The 23,282-nt window shown below is 41.4% G+C and overlaps 1 protein-coding gene across 1 annotated transcript in view; it reads left to right on the top strand.

Annotated features, from left to right (window-relative positions):
- Positions 1-23,282, top strand: part of LOC140186731 (serine/threonine-protein kinase 33-like) — a 119,204-nt gene that overhangs the window by 61,448 nt on the left and 34,474 nt on the right. The window contains exons 3-4 of the mRNA XM_072241244.1: positions 2,924-3,037; positions 8,228-8,332. Coding sequence (XP_072097345.1) covers positions 2,924-3,037; positions 8,228-8,332 — 219 coding nt within the window. The remainder of the gene's footprint in view (positions 1-2,923; positions 3,038-8,227; positions 8,333-23,282) is intronic.

Below are 23,282 nucleotides of genomic sequence, written 5' to 3'. Positions count from 1 at the left end.
ATGGAAGAAATATTATTTGACAGAGTTAGGGCAAAAGGAGTGATTGTATGATTCAATACTTTCAGTGTTGTTTGCATACACATGTAATTATGAAATCAGACACTATCCTGAATGCAAATCGATGCCTGAAATCTTACCCTTCAACTTCCAGGAATTAAAGTTTAATATCCCGGAAGGTACTGAATCCAGGCAAAAGTATTACAAGGTAGGCGTTAAGGCACGTGGGATTTCTGTGAGACATTTGAACATTCTAATTTCTATCAAACAAGGCATAAGAAGTTTGTTTGTCCAGCATTTAGGTATCTACCAATTGACAGTCTGCTTTCCAGTTAGCCTGGGGAGGCAATGCATCATGTCGGGTAACCATTAATAAAAGTGATGCAATGTGGCAAAGACTACATGGTGAAAGACAGAGGTGTGTATAGTTCCGGGGTTGTCTGAACTCTATTAACTGGGAGTATCAGGTGAATATTTCTGCTCAACTTGTGAGGAAAATGAGTTATCAATTTCAATTTAACTCTTTGCTAAACTGATTGAAATAAAACTCTATTTTGTAGCTAAAAGGGTTTCCTTAATCTTGAGGCCCAAATACTGCAGGGCTAAGTAAATTGCAGCACTAATGAATGGGACATCTAAGAGATTCTTAGATGTGCACATGGATGATAGAAAACTGAAGGAGGGAAGGGTTAGGTTGATCTTAGAGTAGGTTAAAAAGTCAGCACAACGTTGTTGACCAAAGGGCCTGTACTGTGCTGTAATGTTCTATGTTCTATGTAATAAAGCATGATTAATTGTGAATATCATTTCAATGCAATAGTTTGCTCAGTGTGTTTCTCTCTTCTGGGGCAGGTGGATAAATATGGTCTAGACTGTAGACTGACATGAGCAAAGGATCCTTGCTCTGTTGATAGTATAGATCCAAAGTAAAATGAAACATATCTTTGGGGAACATAAAAAGAACAAGGCTGCTCATTAATTTAGTAATTAACATAATTAAATTATAATTTTATTCAGAATGCCAGAAGGCTGGTTGAAAAGGGGAAGATGGGAATATCACATCAGTGCATGTTATCTGAGCTTGCACTTAAAACTCACAGGGATGAGAGTGAATTTATCTTTTATTTTAATTCACGGGATGTAGACACTGCTGGCAAGGTCAGCCTTTCCCATTTCTCCTCCAGAAGATGATGAGCCACCCTCTTGATCTTTTGTAGTCCTAACAGTGAAGATACAGCCACGTTATGTTTAAGAATAGTATTGCAGGATTATGATCTAATGATAATGAAGGAATGCCAATACTCTTCTATGTTACAGGTTGCAGATTAGGAGATAATTTTCAGCAAGCAACCTCTGCCAGGAGTTCAGAGGGTTCTTTCTGGAGCTTAATTCTTGAGCACTTCTGATAAGATATGGTCAAGTCCTCTTTTCAGATGGCTTCATGAGGTTCACGAATAATGTTAGGGACTCCCAGGATCACTCCCTTCTTGGTGTACACCACTTTGCTGTCAGCTTTGGAGGATATGTCAGTTATTTTGGAAGGACATACTCAAGGAGATTAGGGAGGGCACGTGACCAAGTGGTTAAGGCGTTCGTCTAGTGATTTGAAGGTCACTAGTTCGAGCCTCAGCTGTGGCAGCGTGTTTGTGTCCTTGAGCAAGGCACTTAATCACACATTGCTCTAGTCTGTGCAAGGAGTGGCGCCCCACACAGACTTCCAATCTGCACTTCGTAAGGCATGAAAATGCCTGATGCAGGCCTCTCATGGTCTGAGTCGATGTTCCCTCCCCTCCCAAGGAGATTAAGTGAAGAAATAATCTTGTGAATATGATTACATCAGTCTGTTTCTTAACTAGTTTTTCACAGAACATTGCCTAATTTTGGTGCCAGTGAAGAGAACCTTGCAGTATTGACTGGACTGGACGTGATGTTTTTGTATCCAATATCTGAGTCAATGCTGGATAATCTATATGGCTTTCTTGTTATTATTGATTTCCAAGTGGATAAAAAAAACATGTCCTACAGAGATCAGTTTATAACTTTAGATCGTGAGTCTATAATCATATAAAAGCCAGACGGACAGGCCTCTTTTCCAAACAGTAAAAAATGAACCAAGTAGGTTTTTAACTAGAGTCCAGTAGTTCTATTGTCAGCTTTACTAGCACTGGTTTTATGATTTCAAATTAATGTAATTATTTGAATTTAATTTCTTCCATTGCAATTGAGAGATTAGTAACTTTTCAGGAATGTCAATTGGCAACCAGAAAGGCCCACCATGTATGAGGTATTGAATTCCAGATTCCCCAGCCTGATGGTAAATTATTTGCTCTCACATTCCCTCTGTACTCTAGAGTGACAATAGCCCTGTGAGGGAGCTGTATCTGGAGTGATGATCTGAAGTTCTTGCCCTGCAAATGCTCAATGCAGATTAGAGTGATGGAAGTCATTTTGTGTTACTGTGAGAATGAAGAAGAATATTGGCTATGTTATCGACATTGGATTTAGGGGAAAATCTTGTTACAGAAAATGCTTTGTTACTGTAAATATGCACAGTCAATCCAAGGTACTTCTCATGTGCACATGAACCTGAATATTCCAAATTTTCCACTAAAGAGCATTCCTATTCCTATCTAATATGGCACACAGGAGATGAAAAGTTGATGAGATGGATTTGATACAGACACACACTGTTTTCAGTATTTATCAGTCCCTCCATGATTTTCCTGCCAATTATAGGCTGCGATGATGCTAACTTAGCTTTTAGCCACTTGCTTTTGAAAAGCAAAAAATTAACTATGTTAACTGCAATGCTGAGATTTACAGAACATTAGGTATTTGTTCCTGTGGTCCAGTATGTGAATTAAACTTTCAGTGATACTGTGTTGCCCCATGGTGAATCATGGTGACAGTTGCAATTATTTTTCAGCTACTCTACCAGTTTGAACAAGATCTGGGAAAAGGCAGCTTTGGCATTGTTATCCAAGCCACACACATTCCCACAGACTCCAAGCGGGCCATCAAAATACTGAACAAAGAAAAGGTGAGGCCCTTTCCAAATGAAAGTATATTTTCCATGTGTTTCAGGGCTGACTAAACACTGCCATCCTAAGGCACATCAGTTGTAGGAGTAAAAAATGATTAGCTGAGGCCTAATTTAGAGCATTGTGCACAGTTCTGCTCAGCGGCTTACAGAAAATATATCAAAACGATTGAAAGATTTCAGAGAAAGTTTACAAGAACGTTGACAGAACTTGAGGTCCTGAGTTAGAGGGAGAGGTTCAAAGGGGATTGGACTTTATTTGCTGGAGAATAGGAGAATGTGGAGAAATTTGAGAAATTACAAATTTATGAGGGGTATCGATAGCATATTTGCAAGCAGGCTTTTTACACTGAGGTTGATTAAAACTAGAACTAAAGGTCATGTGTTAAGGGTGAAAGGTGGAATGTTTAAAGGGAACATAAGAGGGAACGTCTTCACTCAGAGGGTGATGAGCGTGTGGAACAAGCTGCCAGAGGAAGTGGTAGATGCAGGTTCGATTTTAGCAGTTAAGAGAAGCTTGATACATGGATGGGAGGGGATTGGAGGACCATGATCCGGGTGCAGGTCAATGGGACTAGACATAATAATAGTTATGATGGGCCAAAGGCCACGTTTCTGTGCTGCACCGCTCTGTAACTCTATGATTCTATGACATGGGCTGGAGGTGGATATTGAATGGCAGCATGCTCTGAAATGGATGATCTAATGGACCGGGCAATAACAACATCCTGTCCATTCATTGTGTGTGTGTGTGTTAGGTACTGTCATCATCCTCTTGTAACACCTCCTGCAGAGGGTGGATTTCAGCCCTATGGGAGATTTTACACAGAAGTGCTCACAGGTACTCATTGATATTTCCTTCTGTAATCGAGAGCAACTTTGTGAGTTCAGTGCAAACTAAATATTTCAGTCAGCTTTAGGTAATACTTTTCAGAAATATGCTCTAACTGCTGTGTTCCACATGGACTCTGGCAGCAGAGAAGGAGATCATTGTAACCTCTTAGCCTTAGTTCACACAACCCATGTCAGATTAGACCCAGCATGGTGACCCAAGACATTCTGCAGATGCTTGAAGCCTTGAGCAACACACAAAATGCTGAAGGAACTCAACAGGTCAGGCAGCATCTATGGAGGAAAATGTTCAGATGACATTTCAAGGTAAGACCCACTCTCAGCCCGAAACATTCACTGCTCATTCCCCTCTGTAGATGCTGCCTGAACTGCTGAGTTTCTCTGGCATTGTGTGTGTAAGACCAGGTTCAGTCACTTGAATGGAGAGAGAGATTGCAAAGGACAAACATAAGCTTTCTTTAGTTTACATTTTATCCTTCAGTAATAGAAGCTGAATTATCTGATTGTAGCTTATTTTGAACGTATTTAGGTGCTTTAATAATTTTTTTTAATTCTTTAGTTTTTTTTTGTAAATTGTATATTTTTTAAATACATGGGTGCAAGCTTAGAAATTAGAAGCAATTCAGCTCCTCAAGTCTGCTCTGCTATTCAATCTATCATCTACTCCATTTCTGGGGTTTTTTGGGGTTTTTCTTCTGTTTTGTGGATGTCTGAGAAGAGTAAGAATTTCAGACTGTATACAGTAAATATTCCCTGATAGTAAATTGAACCATTGAACCTTTAAATCATTAAATCATTAAACCCATGATAAAACCTTTCATGCCTTCTGATCAAGAATATATTTAACCACTAAGAAACAAAAGACACACTTGCTGGACTCCAGAATAATAATCTATTGGAGGAACTCAGCAGGCTGAGCAGCATCTGTGAGAGGAAGGGAATTGCCAACCTTTAGTGTCGTATCATCTCAATCAATAACACAAAATTTCAACAATTCCTTTTGTCTGAAATATATATATATAAAGAACTATATATATATATATATATATATATATATTTCAGTCAACTTCCACTCCTTTCACTCTTCTAATATTTTAAATTCCAAAGATACAAGTCCAGCTTGTCCATTTTTCCTAATCATACTGCCTACCCATTTCGGTTGTTAGTTCAGCGAACCTTGTCTGAACATAGAACATAAAATCCTGCAGCACAGGTAAAGGCCTTCAGTGCACAATAACTGCGCTGATATTGATGCCAATTTAAACTAATGACATCTGCCTGCACATCGTCTATATCCCTTTGTTTCTCGCCATTTCACATATTTGCATCTTAAGTACTAAGGTAGTTTAATTGCTTCCAATGTATTTATATACTTCCTTCATTAAGGTGACCAATACTGCAGAGAAATCCAGATGTGGTCTCACTAGTGCACTCTATAACTAAATTTTAGCCTCCCAATTTCTCTACTTAGACCGAACAGAAAATAACCTGTCCCACTTCTGACTCTTAAGTAACCCTCGGAATGAACCCAGTGGGACTCAGTTCCTGTTCAGTAAAGGATAGGCAATCTATGAATGGATAAAATGATGTGTCCGAGTGGACACTAGTTCCTGCTGGAAATCTATGAAACTCCTATGGATTTTCCGAACTGTTTACTTCTCTTTGATGAATCTTGTCAAATGGTGGTGTGATTAATGGCAGGGTACATCGAGTACTGCTGTATATAATGAGAAGAGAAGAGCTTCCAATTGATCTGATGAGTAGGACTGGGGCTCCCAATATGACTAGAGTACTCAGTTCAACCAGGACATCCAACATGAATCAGTCATTTACTTGTGGGTCACTGGTCTAGGTCAAGTGGTTAAGGCGTTCATCTAGTGATCTAAAGGTTGCTGGTTTGAGCCTTGGCTGAAGCAGCGTGTGTGTCCTTGAGCAAGGCACTTAATCACACATTGCTCTGCGATGACACCGGTGCCAAACTATATGGGTCCTAATGCCCTTTCCTTGGACAACATCGGTGACATGGAGAGGGGAGACTTGCTGCATGGGCAACTGCTGGTCTTCCATACAACCTTGCCCAGGCCTACGCCCTGGAAACCTTCCAAGACGCAAATCCATGGTCTCATGAGACTAACAGATGCCTATAACTCGTCTAGGAAGCTAATGGCTGCATTAATGAATGCAGTTTTCACTAATGTCAGGGGAGGCTGAAATGTTGTGACCCACCTGGACAACTCAAAAATATATTTGCTTCGAGGGAAGAGTCCAAAAGTAGGATTTTTGATTGAAAGACTGTCACTTTTAAAGATCATGTGTGTGTGCGTGGGTATGTGGATGGGTGGGAGGGAGGGAGGAACAGGGCTTGTTTAGTTGATGCTGCTCTGTTGCTTGTTGTATTATGTTTGTTGTGGTCTATAGAGCACAATACAGGCTCTTCGGCCCACAAAGCTGTGCCGAACATGTCCTTACCTTAGAAATTACCTGGGGTTACCCATAGCCCTCTATTTTTCTAAGCTCCATGTACCTATCCAGGAGTCTCTTAAAATACCCTATCGTATCTGCCTCCATCACCATCACTGGCAGCCCATTCCAGACACTCACTACTCTCTGTATAAAAGACTTACCCCTGACCTCTCCTCTGTACCTACTTCCAAGCACCTTAAAACTATGCCCTCTCATGCTAGCCATTTCAGCCCTGAGTAAAAGCATCTGACTATCCAGATGATCAATGCCTCTCATCATCTTGTACACCTCTATCAGATCACCCCTCATCCTCTGTCACTCCAAGGAGAAAAGGCCGAGTTCACTCAACCTATTCTCATAAGGCGTGCTCCCCAATCCAGGCAACATCCTTGTAAATCTCCATTGCACCCTTTCTATGGTTTCCACATCCTTCCTGTAGTGAGGCGACCAAAACTGAGCACAGTACACCAAGTGGGGTCTGACCAGGTTCCTGTATAGCTGCAACATTACCTCTCGGCTCTTAAACTCAATCCCCCGATTGATGAAGGCCAATGCACCACATGCCTTCTTAACCACAGAGTCAACCCGCACATCAGCTTTGAGTGTCCTATGGACTCGAACCCCAAGATCCCTCTGATCCTCCACACTGCCAAGAGTCTTACCATTAATACCATATTTGACTTACCTAAATGAACCACCTCACACTTATCTGGGTTGAACGCCATCTGCCACTTCTCAGCACGGTTTTGTATCCTATCGATATCCTGCTATAACCACTGACAACCCTCCACATTAACCACAACACCCCCAACCTTTGCGTCATCAGCATATTTACTAACTCCATTCCTCAACTTCCTTATCCAGGTCATTTATAAAAATCACAAAGAGTAGGGATCCCAGAACAGATCCCTGAGGCACACCACTGGTCACAGACTTCCATGCAGAATATGAGAATATGACCCATCTACAACCATTCTTTGCCTTCTGTGGGCAAGCCAGTTCAGGATCCACAAAGCAATATCCCTTTGGATCCTATGTGTCCTTGCTTTCTCAATAACCCTTACATGGGGTACCTTATCAAATGGCTTGCTGAAATCCATATACATTACATCTGTGCACAACTCCTGCAACCCCTTGTATTTAAGGTGGATATTTTGTGTGGAGTGCACAATGTGTTATAAGATTGAATAGATAGTTGAACCCATAGATGATGAAGAGGTATTGTTTATGGTTTGACTAAATGGCTTGCAGAAACATTTTGAGAATGCTCTGTTTAAGAAACTTATTCTGTATTGCTGAAGCAACACACATCAAAGTTGCTGGTGAACGCAGCAGGCCAGGCAGCATCTCTAGGAAGAGGTGCAGTCGACGTTTCGGGCCGAGACCCTCAGTTAGTCCTGACGAAGGGTCTCGGCCTGAAACGTCGACTGCACCTCTTCCTAGAGATGCTGCCTGGCCTGCTGTGTTCACCAGCAACTTTGATGTGTGTTGCTTGAATTTCCAGCATCTGCAGGATTCCTGTTGTCTGTATTGCTGAATTTATTTTTTAAATATTTAGCAACTATCTAATTTTCTCTCTTACTATACCATTTTGGAAGGGACTATTTTTACCAGCCTTGACAATGTGTGTTGATGAGCTGTTTATCTGTACTAAGCCGTCGTGGATCTTACATACACAACGGGCTTTCCTTCCTGGCTCACTGATGGTGACCATCAGCAGTGCCACTAGCTGACTATATGCACAAAGACACTGATATCAACTGCAATATCTTGGGTATTAGTTGAGAAAACAATGAATCTGTATTTGCCTTGCCGCAGTCCCATATTCATACTTCCAACCACTGCAGTTTTCATGTGACTTCTGTTTTGCTTCAGGCTGGAAGCTATGCTGTAAAAATGTTGGCGAGGGAGATTGCCATCTTGAAGATGGTGAACCATGAACACATCATTAAACTGGAAGAAGTTTATGAAACGACAAAGGTAATGCTTATTTTTAAACAAAGAATTTGGGAAAATAAACCTTACTTTTTAAATCCGTAAATCTCATTATGATCTAACCTTATTCTCTTTTGGACTCTGAGAAAATCTGTTAAAAACTGGGTTAACTTTAAAAAGACTATTTGGAATTTAAATTGTATTATGTGTTTGAATTAGAGTAAAACACATTACGTTATACCTCACTAGATTTCCAGGAAAGCAATTACCATTAATAAAAGAACATCTGATAACATATAATTAGATCGCGGTTGATCTGCGTTTTAGTCCACCTATTCATGCTATACCCTTATCTAACAAAAATCTTTCAAGACCAACTTGAACTTTTCAACTGTCTCACAGCCTCGCATGGGAAAGCGTTCTGCTTACACAACTGATCATTCTATTGTGTCGTGTGTCTTCTCTAATCAAAAAGATTCATTTTATCCCACTTTTATTTTTTTAGTTGTGTTCTACAGCAATTTTTTTTTCATTTTCTTGGATCTGGCAATGCCAGGATTTATTGCTGATCACTGATTGTCCTTGAGAAGGTGGTGGTGAACCATTCCCTTGAAATAATGTAGTCCTTTGGATGAGGATGTCTCTGTAGTGCTACTGGGGAGGGAGCTCCAGGATTCAGACCCAGCGACAATCAAGAAACAGTTAAATTTCTCAATCAAATTGGTGTGTTAATTAGAAAGCAACCTGCAAAAGGCTGTGGTCCTATGTGCTGTTGAACTGGCCTTCTTGTTGGTTGAGATTGTGGGTTTGGGAGGTGTAAATGGAGTAGCCTAGGTGAGTAACTGTAGTGCATTTTATACAGTGGAGGGAATGAATGTGACTGGTGGTGGAAAAATGTGCTAATCAGCTGGGCTGCTCTGTTTTGCATGAAGCTGAGCTTCTGGTGGGTTACTGGAACTGCATCCATCCAGGAATTCAAACGTATTCTTGAATTGGGCCCTGTAGATGATGGAAAGCCTTTAGGTTATCAGGAGGTGAGCCACTCACAACAGGGTACTCGGCCTCAGATATTCTCTTCCAGTCACATTAGAACATTGAACACCACAGCACAGATAATGCTGCGCTGACCTTTTGACCTACTCTACAATCTAACCCTTCCCTCCCATATAGCCCTCCAATTTTCTTTCCTCCATGTGCCTATCTAAGAGTCCCTTAAATATCACTAAACATTGCTTCTACCACCACCCCAGTAGAGTATTCCACTCTCACCACTCCCTTTGGGCTCTGCCTATACTTTCTTCCAATCACCTTAAATTTATGCCCCCTTGTATTAGCCATTTCTATCCTGGGGACTAGTCTCTGGCCAATCACTCAATCTATGCCTCTTATTATCTTGTACATCTCTATCAAGACAATTCTCATCCTCCTTCAATCCAAAGAGAAAACCCCTAGCTCAACTCAACTTATCCTCTAAGCATGCTCTCCAATCCATGCAGCACCCTGGTAAATCTCCTTTGTACTCTCTCTAAAGCTTCCACATCCTAAAGCAACCAGAACTGAACACAATACTCCAACTGTGGTCTAACCAGGGTTTTATAGAGCTGCACCATTTCTTCGTGGTAATGGTAATCGTAAAAATTATTCTCAGAGTAATCATGATGAGAGCAAGACGCTGTATAAAACCAGAAATCAGTAAAGAACAATGCGGTTTTGTGGAAAACACTGGAACCAGAAATGCAATTTTCATGCTACGGATGATCTGTGAACGAGCCATCCAGGTACAAAAAGACATCTACCTATGTTTCATTGACTATACAAAAGCTTTTGACACTGTCAGATAGCAAGATCTTCTGGAAATGTTTCAAGATCTTGATATAGGTGGGAAAGATATACGTTTCTTAAGAAACTTATACTGGGACCAGACAGCATCCATCAGAATAGAAGGAGAAGTGAGTGAGTATGTGAATATCATGAGAGGAGTCAGGCAAGGTTGTGTCTTTTCACCAGACTTATTCAACCTGTATAGTGAAAATATCTTGAGAAGTATCAAAGACGTCAAAGGATTCACAATTGAAGGCCATAATATAAATAACATCAGATATGCTGATGACATCGTACTAATAGCTGACTCAGAAACAAAACTTCAAGAACTACTCACTATAGTGGCAGCAGAAAGTAATCGCAGAGGCCTCTCAATCAACACCAAGAAGACAGAAAGTATGGTCATCTCCAGAAAGACAAACATCCCACAATGTGTGATCAAGATTGGAAATACAAACATCAAACAAGTCAACAAATTCAAGTATCTTTGCAGCCTAATAACAAGTAATGGCAGGTGCGACACAGATATTAAATACAGAATAGCAATGGCGAAAGAAGTTTATCAAAAAATGAAGAACATATTAACAGACAGAGAGATGAGCATGTACACTAAAAACAGAATACTGCAGTGCTACATTTATTCTATTCTGATGTATGGAAGTGAATGCTGGACCATTTCTCCAGCAATGGAAAAGAGACTAGAAGCAGCTGAATTATGGTTCTACAGGAGAATGTTAAAAATATCATGGACCACACACACATCAAATGAAGAAGTTCTCAGAAGAGCCCAAGCAGTTCAATCACTCATACCAACAATAAGAGAAAGACAACTCAGATTCCTAGGACACATCATGTGGAAAGATGAACTAGAAAAACCCATACTCTCTGGAAAGATTGAGGGGGAGCAAACCTAGAGGAAAATCTCGGCTTATGTACATCAAAAGCATAGCCAGGTGGCTACACATCGAGGAAATAGAAATCATCCAAAAAACGAAGGATAGATCTATATGGAAAATGGATATGGTACCTGGACAGAATGGTTATTTATGTGGCTGCTCCAGGTGAGTTTCTGGTCAAACATGTTCCCAAGATAATGATATCCAGAACTCATGATGGCCATTGACTGTCAAGAACAAGTGACTGGACCCTCTCTTTTCATAAATGGCACTTCCTATCTCTCCTGTGGCATGATTGTTCATGTCACTTATAAACCCATGTCTCAATATCATCTAGGTCTTTCTGCATGCAGGTATAAACTGATTCATTGGATGAATTGTGAATGGAATTGAATATTTTACAATTATGAACAACCATTCCACATCTGAACCTTATTCTGGAAGAAACATTGCTGATGAACAACTATGATGGCTGTGCCTAGGACGCTGCCCTGGGCTGGTCCTGCAGCGAAGTCGTGGGACTTACATCAGTCACATCCATCTTCCTCTGTGCAAGGTAATTTGATGCCCATTGACTTCAGTTTCATCAGGGCTCCTTAATGTCACACTCAGTCCCACGATAGCTTAGTATCAAGGGCAGTCACTCTCACCCCACCTCTGGAATGTAGCTCTTTGGCCCATGCTTGTACCAAGACGATAGTAAGGTCTGAAGTTAAATGGTCCTGATGAAAGCCGAAGTGGACTGACTCTCAAAGGGCTATGATTAAGTAGGTATTCCACAGGCACATCACCAAATGGCCCCTCACATGGATACCTATAACTTTCAGCTATGTAACTGGAACAAATGAATTTCCAATTCTTTAAAAATAAAAGGACTTAGGAGATTGAAATAGAGATAGGAATAATTCATTCAGATCTGTCAGCTGCTTCACTGGTCAATAGGATCATACCTGATCTTTTATCTTGGTGCCATTTTACTGAACTAACACCATGTCACTTCATTCCCATAATATCCAATAATATATCGATCCCCATCTTGGATATACTCAGCAATCAGTGTTCCTGGCCTCTTTCGGTAGAGAATTCCAAAAATTCACTATCTTCTGCGGTGAGAAATCCCTTATCTGTGTTATGAACAGCTGCACCTTTATTCTGTAACTCCTTGGTTATGGACGCTAGAGCAAAATGATTCAAGATCCCTGCAACTACTCTGTCAAGCTCTCTAAGGTCATCGTAGGTTTTCATGAGATCACCGCTCATTTTTCTAAGCTTAAAACAAATATATTCCAATTCAGCTTAACTCTTGAACATTTGATGCACCTGCTCTATTGCAAATTCATCATTCCTGTAGATGATATTCCAAGTGCATTCACAGCAGTGTCCAATAACATTGCAAGAAGGTGCCTTTACCTTTAGACCCCCTTGCAATAAAGGGCAACATATCATATTATATCCTATCACTTACTGCAACTGCATGTTATCTTTCAGTGACTCGAGTACAAGGACACCTGGGTATCTCTTAACAACAATGCTGTTTAATTCCCTACTATCTAGGAAACTCTCCCTTTTTGCCTTCATATTGAAAGATATTTTACACATGAAACTCTACCTGCCACATCCGCTCCCATTCACTTAGACTGTCTGTATCCCCCTGATGCATCTTTGCATCCTCTTCATTATACACATTTCCACTCTATTTTTGTACAATCAGAAGCCTTGGTTATATTATACACAGAATCTTCATCCATATCATTGATATAGATTATGTACGCAGGATGCAACTTTCTAGTCATAGCCTTCCCAAGCCAAAACTGACTCACTTCTTTCTATTCTACATTGACAGTCCATTGACCAATTCTTAATGTATATTAGTATTATCACAAACCAAATATGCTTTCGTTCTATTTAATAACCTCTTGGATGGCACCTCATTCAGGTCTTCCAAAAATCCAGGTATAGAACAATCACTGATTCTTCCTCATCTCTTCTTCATTTTACAACTTCAAAAGCTAACAGACCTGTCCAACATTATATAGTTTTCATCATGCCATGATCACACTACTTAATCCCATTACACCTGCTCTACTTTCTTAATAATAGATTCAAACCATTTCCTTACCACTGACATCAGGGTAAATCATTTGAAGTTTCCTGTTTTCTCTTTCCTTCCAATCTGTGGAAATCATTCTAGAATCCACTGCATCTTGGAAGATGACTACCAGAGCATCATTTCTCCCCACAGGTGTCTCTTGGCATGTCGTGGAGATTTGTTGGCATTGAATTCCATTAATCACTCCAATATATTTTTTATTAATATCAATCAGTACCTCTTATATGATCCAATTTGCTTAATTTTTCTTTCCACTGAGGATGGCAAGCTTACTTTTTAAATTCTCTACCAAAGTTGTCACCTGGTGTTTTATCCTCTGTGGGTGGTGCTGAGGAGTATTAAATTCTGCCACTGAAATTCAGTTCCATAGGCTTCAGGAGAGCTGCATTTCAGAGGCAATTCACAAGGCATTGTTCTGATTTTATCGGACATTTGAGGCCATTGCATAGGGATAAATTTCCTTCCTGCATGTCAGGGATCTATAAAAATAAAACATTTGTGATTAATCCAGTTTTCACCCAAGGTTCTCCCTCATAATCAGGACTAGATATCCTAGATAATTTGCTTTCTAGTCTAGGCAGATGTGATCTCCCAGTTACTACTTTGGGTGAGATAGGCTAATGTGGCAGGAAAGTAAACCTTGATTTTCCATCCTCCGCATCCAAGCAAAAGTTCTCCTCTTTATCCTTGAGTGGTCCTTGCCTCTCCTTAGTTATCCTCTTGCTCTTGATGTATGTATAGAATGCCTTGGGATTCATCTTAATCCTATTTGCTAAAGACTCTTCTTGGCCCCTCCTGGGTTTCCTAATTCCCCTCTTGAAGTCTTTTCTGGCTTTTTTATAATCCTCATGTCCTCCATTCGATACTGATTTCCAAAGCTTTACATACTTATCCTTTTTCTTTTCGATGAAATTTATCACCTTTCTGGACATCCAAGATTCTCTTATTTTTCCATTCCTGTCCTTCCTTCTAATAGGAACATGCCTTTCCTGTACTCTGTAATTGATCTTTAAATACCCTCCACATGTCTGATGTGGACTTCCCAGAGAAAAGACATTCCCAATTAACTCTCCTTAGTTCCTGCGTAATTTGCCCTACTCCAATTTAAGACTATCCCACGAGGACCATACCTATCCTTATCTATAGCTATCCTGAAAGTTAAGGAGTTGTGGTCACTGTTGGTTAATTGCTCACCCATTGAAAGGTCAGTCACCTGGCCAGGCTCATTACACAACACCAGGTCCAGTACAGCCTCTCCTCTCCTTGGACACTCTACATATTGATTTACAAAACCCTCCTGGATATACTTAACAAATTCTGGCACAGCCAAACACCTTGCACTAAGAAGGTCTAAGTTTATATTAGGGAAGTTGAAATCCCAATGACAATAGCCTTATTGTCTTTACACATTTTCTTATCTATACCTATCTGTTTACCAATCTGTTCCTCAATGCCCCGCTGACTACTGGGGGTCTGTAGTACAATCCCATCAATGTGATTGTACCCTTCCTATTACCCAAATGTACTCAGTGTCTGACCCCTCCATTGTGTCTCCCCTGAGTGCAGCTGTCATATTGTCCCTGATTAGGAGTGCAACTCCCCCCCCCCCCACCGCCTTTACCTGTTATTTTGATTTTGCCAATCAGTGCTTTCCCTGACATCTACCTTCCTGTCCGATCCTTCACTTACTGACCTGGTGCTCTGGATCCCAGCCCCCTGAAAAACTGGTTTAAACCCTTCTGAGTGTGAGTAGCATTAGGAAACCTCCTGATCAGGATATTGGTTCCCCACCAGTTCAGGTGCAACCCATCCCTCTTGTACAGGTCACCCCTTACTCGGAAAAGGTTACAATGCTCCGAGAAGTTGATATTCTGTTTTCTGCACTATCTCCTTAGTCATTCATTAAATCTGTACCATCATCCCATTCGTACCTGCACTAGCCCGCGTTACTAGGAGTAATCCAGAGATTACCACCTTGGAGGGTCCCTCTCTTCAGCCTCCTCCCTAACTCCCTATACTCACTGTGCAGGACCTCATCCCCTTTTCTTCCTATGTCATTAGAGCCAATATGCACCATGACCTCTGGCTGTTCACCTTCCCCCTTTGAGAATATTCTGCAGCCTGGACCCTAGCATCCAGGAGGCAATGCATCATCCTGGTGTAATAGTGGCCAAAAGACCTAGGGTAATGGATGAATTGAAGGAAATTTATATTAGGCAGGAATTGGTGTTGGATAGGCTTTTGGGTCTGAAGGCTGATAAGTCCCCGGGACCTGATGGTCTGCATCCCAGAGTACTTAAGGAGGTGGCTTTAGAAATTGTGGATGCATTGGTAATCATTTTCCAATGTTCTATAGATTCAGGATCAGTTCCTGTGGATTGGAGGGTGGCTAATGTTGTCTCTCTCTTCAAGAAGGGAGGAAGAGAGAAAACAGGGAATTATAGACAGGTTAGCCTGACGTCAGTGGTGGGAAAGATGCTGGAGTCAATTATAAAAGATGAAATTACGACACATCTGGATAGGAGTAACAGGATTGGTCCAAGTCAGCATGGATTTACGAAGGGGAAATAGTGCTTGACTAATCTTCTGGAATTTTTTGAGGATGTAACTATGAAAATGGACAAGGGAGAGCCAGTGGATGTAATGTACCTGGACTTTCAGAAAGCCTTTGATAAAGTCCCACATAGGAGATTAGTGGGCAAAATTAGGGCACATGGTATTGGGGGCAGAGTACTGAGATGAATTGAAAATTGGCTGGCTGACAGAAAACAAAGAGTAGCGATTAACGGGTCCCTTTCAGAATGGCAGGCGGTGACCAGTGGGGTACTGCAGAGTTCAGTGCTGGGCCCGCAGCTGTTTACAATATATATTAATGATTTAGATGAGGGAATTAAAAGTAACATTAGCAAATTTGCCGATGACACAAAGCTGGGAGGTAGTGTGAAATGTGAGGAGGATGTTATGAGAATGCAGGGTGACTTGGACAGGCTGCGTGAGTGGGCAGATGCAGTTTAATGTGGATAAATGTGAGGTTATCCACTTTGATGGTAAGAACGGGAAGGCAGATTATTATCTAAATGGAGTCAAGTCAGGAAAAGGGGAAGCACAATGATATCTAGGTGTTGTGTACATCAGTCACTGAAAGCAAGCATGCAAGTACAGCAGGCAGTGAAAAAAGCTAATGGCTTGCTGGCCTTCATAACAAGGGAAATTGAGTATAAGAGCAAAGAGGTCCTTCTGCAGCTGTACAGGGCCCTGGTGAGACCACACCTGGAGTACTGTGTGCAGTTTGAGGAAGGACATTTTTTCTATTGAGGGAGTGCAGTGTAGGTTCACAAGGTTAATTCCTGGGATGGCGGGACTGCCATATGTCAAAAGATTGGAGCGACTGTGCTTGTATACTCTGGAATTTAGAAGGCTGAGAGGGGATCTTATTGAAACATATAAGATTATTAAGGGATTGGACACGCTGCAGGCAGGAAGCATGTTCCCGCTGATGGGTGAGTCCAGAACCAGAGGCCATAGTTTAAGAATTAGGGGTAGGCCATCTAGAACGGAGTTGAGGAAAAACTTTTTCACCCAGAGAGTGGTGGATATATGGAATGCTCTGCCCCAGAAGGCTGTGGAGGCCAAGTCTTTGGATGCTTTCAAGAAAGAGATGGATAGCGCTCTTAAAGATAGTGGAATCAAAGGTTATGGGGATAAGGCAGGAATTGGATACTGATTGTGGATGATCAGCCATGATCACAGTGAATGGTGGTGCTGGCTCAAAGGGCTGAATGGCCTACTCCTGCACCTATTGTCTATTGTCTATTAAATAGTGCGAGGTTGTCCCTCGCTACTGCACTGCTTGACTTTACCCTTCGTTGCTGAGTCTCAGAGCCGGCCACGGTGCCACAAGCCTGGCAGCTGCTGCTGTGCCTTGATGGATCACCTCCCAGCAGGATATACTTGTTGCTGAGGGGAATGGCCAAAAGGGAACCCTGCACTGATTGCTTAATCCCATTACCTCACCTGGTGGTCACCCATCTGCTGTCCGAAACCAGTATTCTGGGTGTGATCACCTCATCAAAAGTTTCATCTGCAACATTCAGTCTCCCCAACTATTCTGAGTACATTCAACTCCAGCTCCAACTCCTTGACCCGGTCAGACAGTAGCTGAAGCTGGCTGAACTTCCCACCAGGGAACTGATCAAGCATCTTGAATTCCCACATCTAACAGGAGAAGCATTCCATCCTGACTACTCTGTACTTAACAAAAAATAAAACTTTACAGTCAACAGGAAAACTTACATCTTTTTATCTGAGCCTCCGGCTATTCTTGCCAAAGTCTGTTAAGCCAAAGCCTTCCCACTCTAACACTGGCACACTCCAACAATGGCCACTCCATTTGACCCTACCTTCCTTTTCTTTGCTGTTGAGCTTAGGCCTCTGACACCAACACTTACCATGCCTGCACAGCTGAAAAAGACCGGCCTTATCCAAAGCTGCTCCTTTTTTCATTCTCTCTCTCCTGACCTTCAGTAGGGCTCTGACATCAATACTTACCGTGCCTGAGCCACTGAAAAAAAGTCTGAATTGAATTTCTGTATTGGATGATAAACTGATTTATTGCCCCATCTTCCACACTGATTTGTCTTTTAGTAACAGATGGTAGCTTACTGCCTGAAAACTACGTCAAAATGCTAACCTGCCAGTGAAGAATTTGATTGATTGAAGCTAAAAAAGTTTTTATTTGGAGTTTTTTATGAAAACTCCATGAATTACACAAACTTTAGGTATGGCACTTTCAAAGTTATTGACAAAAAATGTCAGGTGAACTATTAGATTTTTTCCTATTTCTAGAGACAATTGGTAGGAATAAATTGATTACAAAAATAAGCCTGCCTTTTTTGAATCTCCATTATTAATATTTGTTTATGAGCACAATGTTTGATTAAAGTGCAGCATAACAGGTGTTCTTAATACCTATCGTTTTCTGTAGTCTCAAGACCTTTTCAAATATCTCTAGTACACAATTCCCCTGAACATTGAGTTGCTATTGACTTGGGAAGTCTAGGACCTGAGGGCCCAGCATCAGAATAGAAAGATGTCATCCCTTTAGAACAAAGATGAGGAAGAATTCCTTTAGTTAGAGGGTGGCAAGTCTATGGAATTCATTGCCACAGATAACTGGGGGGGCCAAGTCATTGGGTATATTTAAAGTAAAGGTTGATAGGTTCTTGGTCGGTAAGGGTGTCAAAGGTTCTGGGGAGAAAGCAGAAGAATGGGGTGTAAAAGTATTCTACCTAACTCTGCTCCTGTATCTTTTGGTCTTACTGCCTAGAAAAATGTGTCTGAATGGGGTAGGAAACAGATGAATCATGTTCTGCAGGCAATTAAATCACAGTTTAATAACTGTGATGAAACCATGACAGAGCAAACTAAACACTAGAGTATCTTTCTAAAGGAACAGTTCTTGCTCCAAAGCAGAGAATTTATATTAAACATAGTAAAGCATAATTATCGCTCAGGTGGAGCATCGTCTGCAGATGTTGTCACCATGTTGTCACTGGACAAAATGCAAAAAATGATGTACTAGAACGATACCAGAAATAAAAATTCCATCCATCAAAAAGATTGAACCCACTAGGATTTCTTTCTCCAGGAAAGAGGAAACTGAATAGTAGCTCCAAATGTCATTGAATTCCTTGAGGAAGTGACAAAAAACGATAAAGGCAGAGTAGTGGATGTGGTGGTTTTTAGAAAGGCATTAGACAATGTTCCCATCATAGGTTCACTCAGAAAATCAGGTAGCAAGGAATCCAGGGAAACTTGACTGCATGGATTCAGAACTAGCTTGCCGCTAGAAGCCAGGGGTGGTGGTAAATTGAATGTTTTCTGCTTGGATATTGACTACAGGAGGAGGAAACTAGAGGTCAATGAGCTATTCTTCATCAGGGGATCAGAGGTGGACAAGGTCAGCAACTTTATATTCCTCAATGTAATTATTTCAGAAGATCTGTCTTGGGTCCAGCACATAAGTGCTATTACAAAGAGAGCGCAGCAGTACCTCTACTTTCTTAGGCAACTTCGACAAACTTCTATAGATGTGTGGTTGAGAATATACTCACTGGTTGATCATTGCCTGATATGGAAACACTAATGACCTTGAATGAAAAAGCCATCAAAAAGTAGTGGATACAGCCCAGTCCATCAGAGGTAAAGCAGCCCTCCTCTCCATTGAGCATATGTACAAGAGGCACTGTCACAGGAAAGCAGTATCCGCCATCAAGGAATCCCGCCATCCAGGCTCTCTTCTAACTGCTGCTGTTAGGAAGAAGGTACAGTATCCTTAGGTCCCCACCACCAGGTTCAGGAACTGCTAGTTCCCCTCAACCATCAGGATCTTGAACCAGAAGGGATAACTTCACTCAACTTCACTCCCCCTAACAGTGAGCTGACCCTACAACCTTTGATATCACTTTCAAGGATTCTTCAACTCACGTTCTTGTTATGCATTGCTTATTTATTTATTTATTATTATTATTTGGGGTTTTTGTCCCTTTTTTTTATACTTGGACAGTTTGTTGTCTTTTGCACATTGGTTGTTTGTCTGTCTTTGATGTGGGCAGCATTTCATCAATTCTATTGTGTTTCTTTGTACTTACTGTGAATGTCTGAAAGAAAATGAATCTCAAGGTAGAATATTTGTACAGTACTTGGATAATACATTCACTTTGAACTTTGGAGGTCATTGACCAGAGGTGTTCTGCAGATATCTGTTCTGTGATCCCTGCTATTTGTAATTTGCATAAGTAACTTGGATGAGGAGGTGGAAGGGTGGGTTAATAAGTGGGCAGATAACATAAATGTTGATGGTATAGTGGATAGTGTAGAAAGCTGTTGTAGGTTACACCGCGACATTGATAGGACACAGAGATGAGCTGAGAAACAGCAGACAGAGTTCAATCCAGAAAAGAGTGAAGTGACTGACTTTGGAAAGCCTATTTTGAAGGTAGAATACGGGGTTAATGGCAGGATTCTTAACAGTGTGGAGGTACAGGGGGATCTTGGGGTTCACATCCATAGGTCCCTTAAAGTCACTGTGCCATTTGATAGGTGGTTAAGAAGGCATATGGGGTGTTGGCCTTCATTAGTCAAGGGATTGAGTTCAACAGCTACAAAGTAATGTTGCAGTTCTGTAAAACTGATTACCAGGATGATGCTTGGATTAGATGACGTGTCTTATATGAAGAAAGGTTGAGTGAGTTAGAGCATTTCTCTTTCAATAAAAGAAGGATGAGAGGTGACTTGGTCGGAGTGTACAAGATAATAAGAAACATAGATAGAGTGGAGAGCCAGAGACTTTTTCCGGGTGAAAATGGCTAATACAAAGGGACGTAACTTTAAAGTGTTCGGCAAAAAGTATAAGGGTATGTTGGAGGGTAGTTTCTTATACCAAGGGTGGTAAATGCATGGAACATGCTGGCAAGGGTGGCAGTACAAACAGATACATTAGAGACATTTAAGAAACTCTTAGATAGGAATGTGTATGAAAGAAACAAGAGGGCTATGTGGGAGGGAAAGGTTAGATTGATCTTGGAATAGGTTAAAGGGGCAGCACAACATTGTGGCCTGAATGGCCTGTACCGCACTGTACTGGTCTATGTTCTATGTTAAATAGTTTGATTAAAAAGAGAGAAAAAAGATGTTTCCACTTATGTAAATGTAGGCGAAAAAAATCAGATAGTCACTCACGAATCCATTGGGGTATTCAAGAGGAGCTTGTTCACCTACAGAAAGTTTAGCACAGTCAGTGGCTGAGGTGACTAGTTTAGATGTTTCGAAGGAGGAAGTCATACTGTGTAAGCTAAGGAGGAGAACAGAATAGAATATCTACAGAAACCTCTGGCAAAGGGCTCCCAGACCTGACCAGTGACTATTCAAAATTTGAAAGGATATGGCTGTCTCATTTCTGTCAGATCTTGCTTTGTGAACATGGAAAATTTCCCCAGACTGCGTAGCTCAAGTGACACTGCTGTAACCAACCACCCCTAACGATAACACCATCCCTAGTGTTTCATCCTGGCTGCGATGCCGATGTTTCATTGGAAGGGCTGCAGCAGTTCAGAAAAAAGATAGCTCCCCTGCCCCAAGAGCAATCATTATCATCATCATCATCAGGTGCTGTGCCCAGTTTGAGCTTTGACTGTCATGGCCCACACACTCCTGTTTCAGGTCAAGTGGATCAATTCATTGGTATTCATTTCTAGTTCTCTGGCTGCTGTCTCCATCATCATTTGCCTTTGCCTTCCCTTTGCTTTCTTCCCTTCAATCTTTCCCATAATTACCGTGCATACTAACTCCTCTTTCCTAATTACATGTCCAATGAAATTACACTGCCTTTTCATGATCTCATACATTATTTCTCTTTTTGTGCTTGCTCTGTTCATGAGAACATGATATTCCTTGCATCCTCCTCAAAAACCACATCTCTGCTGCTTCAATTCATTTCCTCATGTTATTCTCCAAGAGTGATAGCTGGTGGTAAAGCCATCACAGGTTGATGCTGGCAGATCAATTCAAAAGGCAGTTGAGATCTAACCTACTCATACAAGCGTAAAGCAAGGATTCCCAACCTGGTATCCATGGACTCATTAGTTAGTCATAGGGGTCCATGGCAGAAAAGGGTTGGGGACCCCTGGTCTAGAGTCACCTGCTAACCACATCAATAGTATTAAGAGAAGTAATTGTTGGCGCATGGCCAAGTGGTTAAGGCCTTCATCTAGTAATTTGAAGGTCGCTAGTTCAAGCCTTGGCTGAGGCAGCATGTGTGTCCTTGAGCAAGGCACTTAACCTCTCATTGCTCTGCGACGACACCGGTGCCAAGCTGTATGGGTCCTAATGACCTTCCTTTGGGTAACATCGGTGGCGTGGAGAGGGGAGACTTGCAACATGGGCAACTGCTGGTCTTCCATACAACCTTGCTCAGGCCTGCAGCCTGGAAACCTTCCAAGTCGTAAATCCATGGTCTCCTGAGACTAACGGATGCCTATATATAATTTCCTTTCTCAAAGGCCATTAACATAGAACACCAGAGCACAGTGCAGGTCTTTCGGCTCATGATGTTGTGCCTACCTTTTAGCAGATTATTTGGTTCCGGTAATCTAGGAGGCCACCACTGCTGATAGTAACATTATTTTAATTCATGGTCTGGGATATAGGCAAGGCCAGCATTCATTTCCCATCACTGTTTTCCTCTTAGAAAATGGTTGTGAGCCACCTCTTGAACCTTCTGCTGAAGGAACTCTCTCAGTGCTGCTGAAGAGGGAGCTCTGGGATTTAGATCCACTTCCATTAGTTGAATTTCTCCCATATGCTTGCTGGGTTTGGGTTTGGACCTTGTGTCTCTGGATATTTAGCTCAGACCTCCATTTTATGAGTCATGTAACTTATCCCTTCTGATAGCATTTCTACTGCATTCCCACTCCCATTTGTACCCTCCTGAAGCCACCTCTTCACCAGCATTCACTCTCAGAACTACACAAGTGTGTGTCACTGAATAGTCTGTTTCACTGCAGGACAGTGGCCAATTGAGATCAACCTAAATTATCGAAGAAAGAACACAAGAGTCCTCCAAAAAAGGTCTTCAACTCGTGATGTCTGTGGTGACTATGGTGTCAATTTAAACTGCACAATTTCCATCTTGCTCCATTTCCATCAGTCAAAATCCAGCTTAAAAATTGTTATTGCATCTGCTTCCACAACGTCCCAGGAAAACACATTCCATGCACCTACCACACTCTGTGTAAAATATATCTTGCATGCATATCTCTTTTAAACTTTCCTCCTCTCACTATTAAGCTACGGTCTCTGGAATATGACATTTCCATTCTGTGTAACAAATCTTCATCCATCCTTCATGATTTTACATACTTCAGTCAATGCATCCCTTGGCCTACAACACTCCAGGGAACACACTACATGTTTGTCCTCTCCTCATATCTAATATGCTGTAATCCAGGCAATATCCTGGTGAATCTCTTCTGCACCCTCTCCAAAGCCTCCACATTCTTCATGTAATGCTGTGCCAAAAACTACACACATATACTCCAAATGTGGTCTGACCAATGTCTTATACAGCTGCCACATGACATCCTGACGTTTACACTCTGACCAATGAAGG

Source organism: Mobula birostris, chromosome 23 (assembly GCF_030028105.1).
Source record: "Mobula birostris isolate sMobBir1 chromosome 23, sMobBir1.hap1, whole genome shotgun sequence".
In the NCBI taxonomy this organism is placed as follows: Eukaryota; Metazoa; Chordata; class Chondrichthyes; order Myliobatiformes; family Myliobatidae; genus Mobula; species Mobula birostris.
The sequence above is the reverse complement of the archived record's forward strand: the minus strand, read 5'-3'. Positions and strand labels throughout refer to the sequence as shown.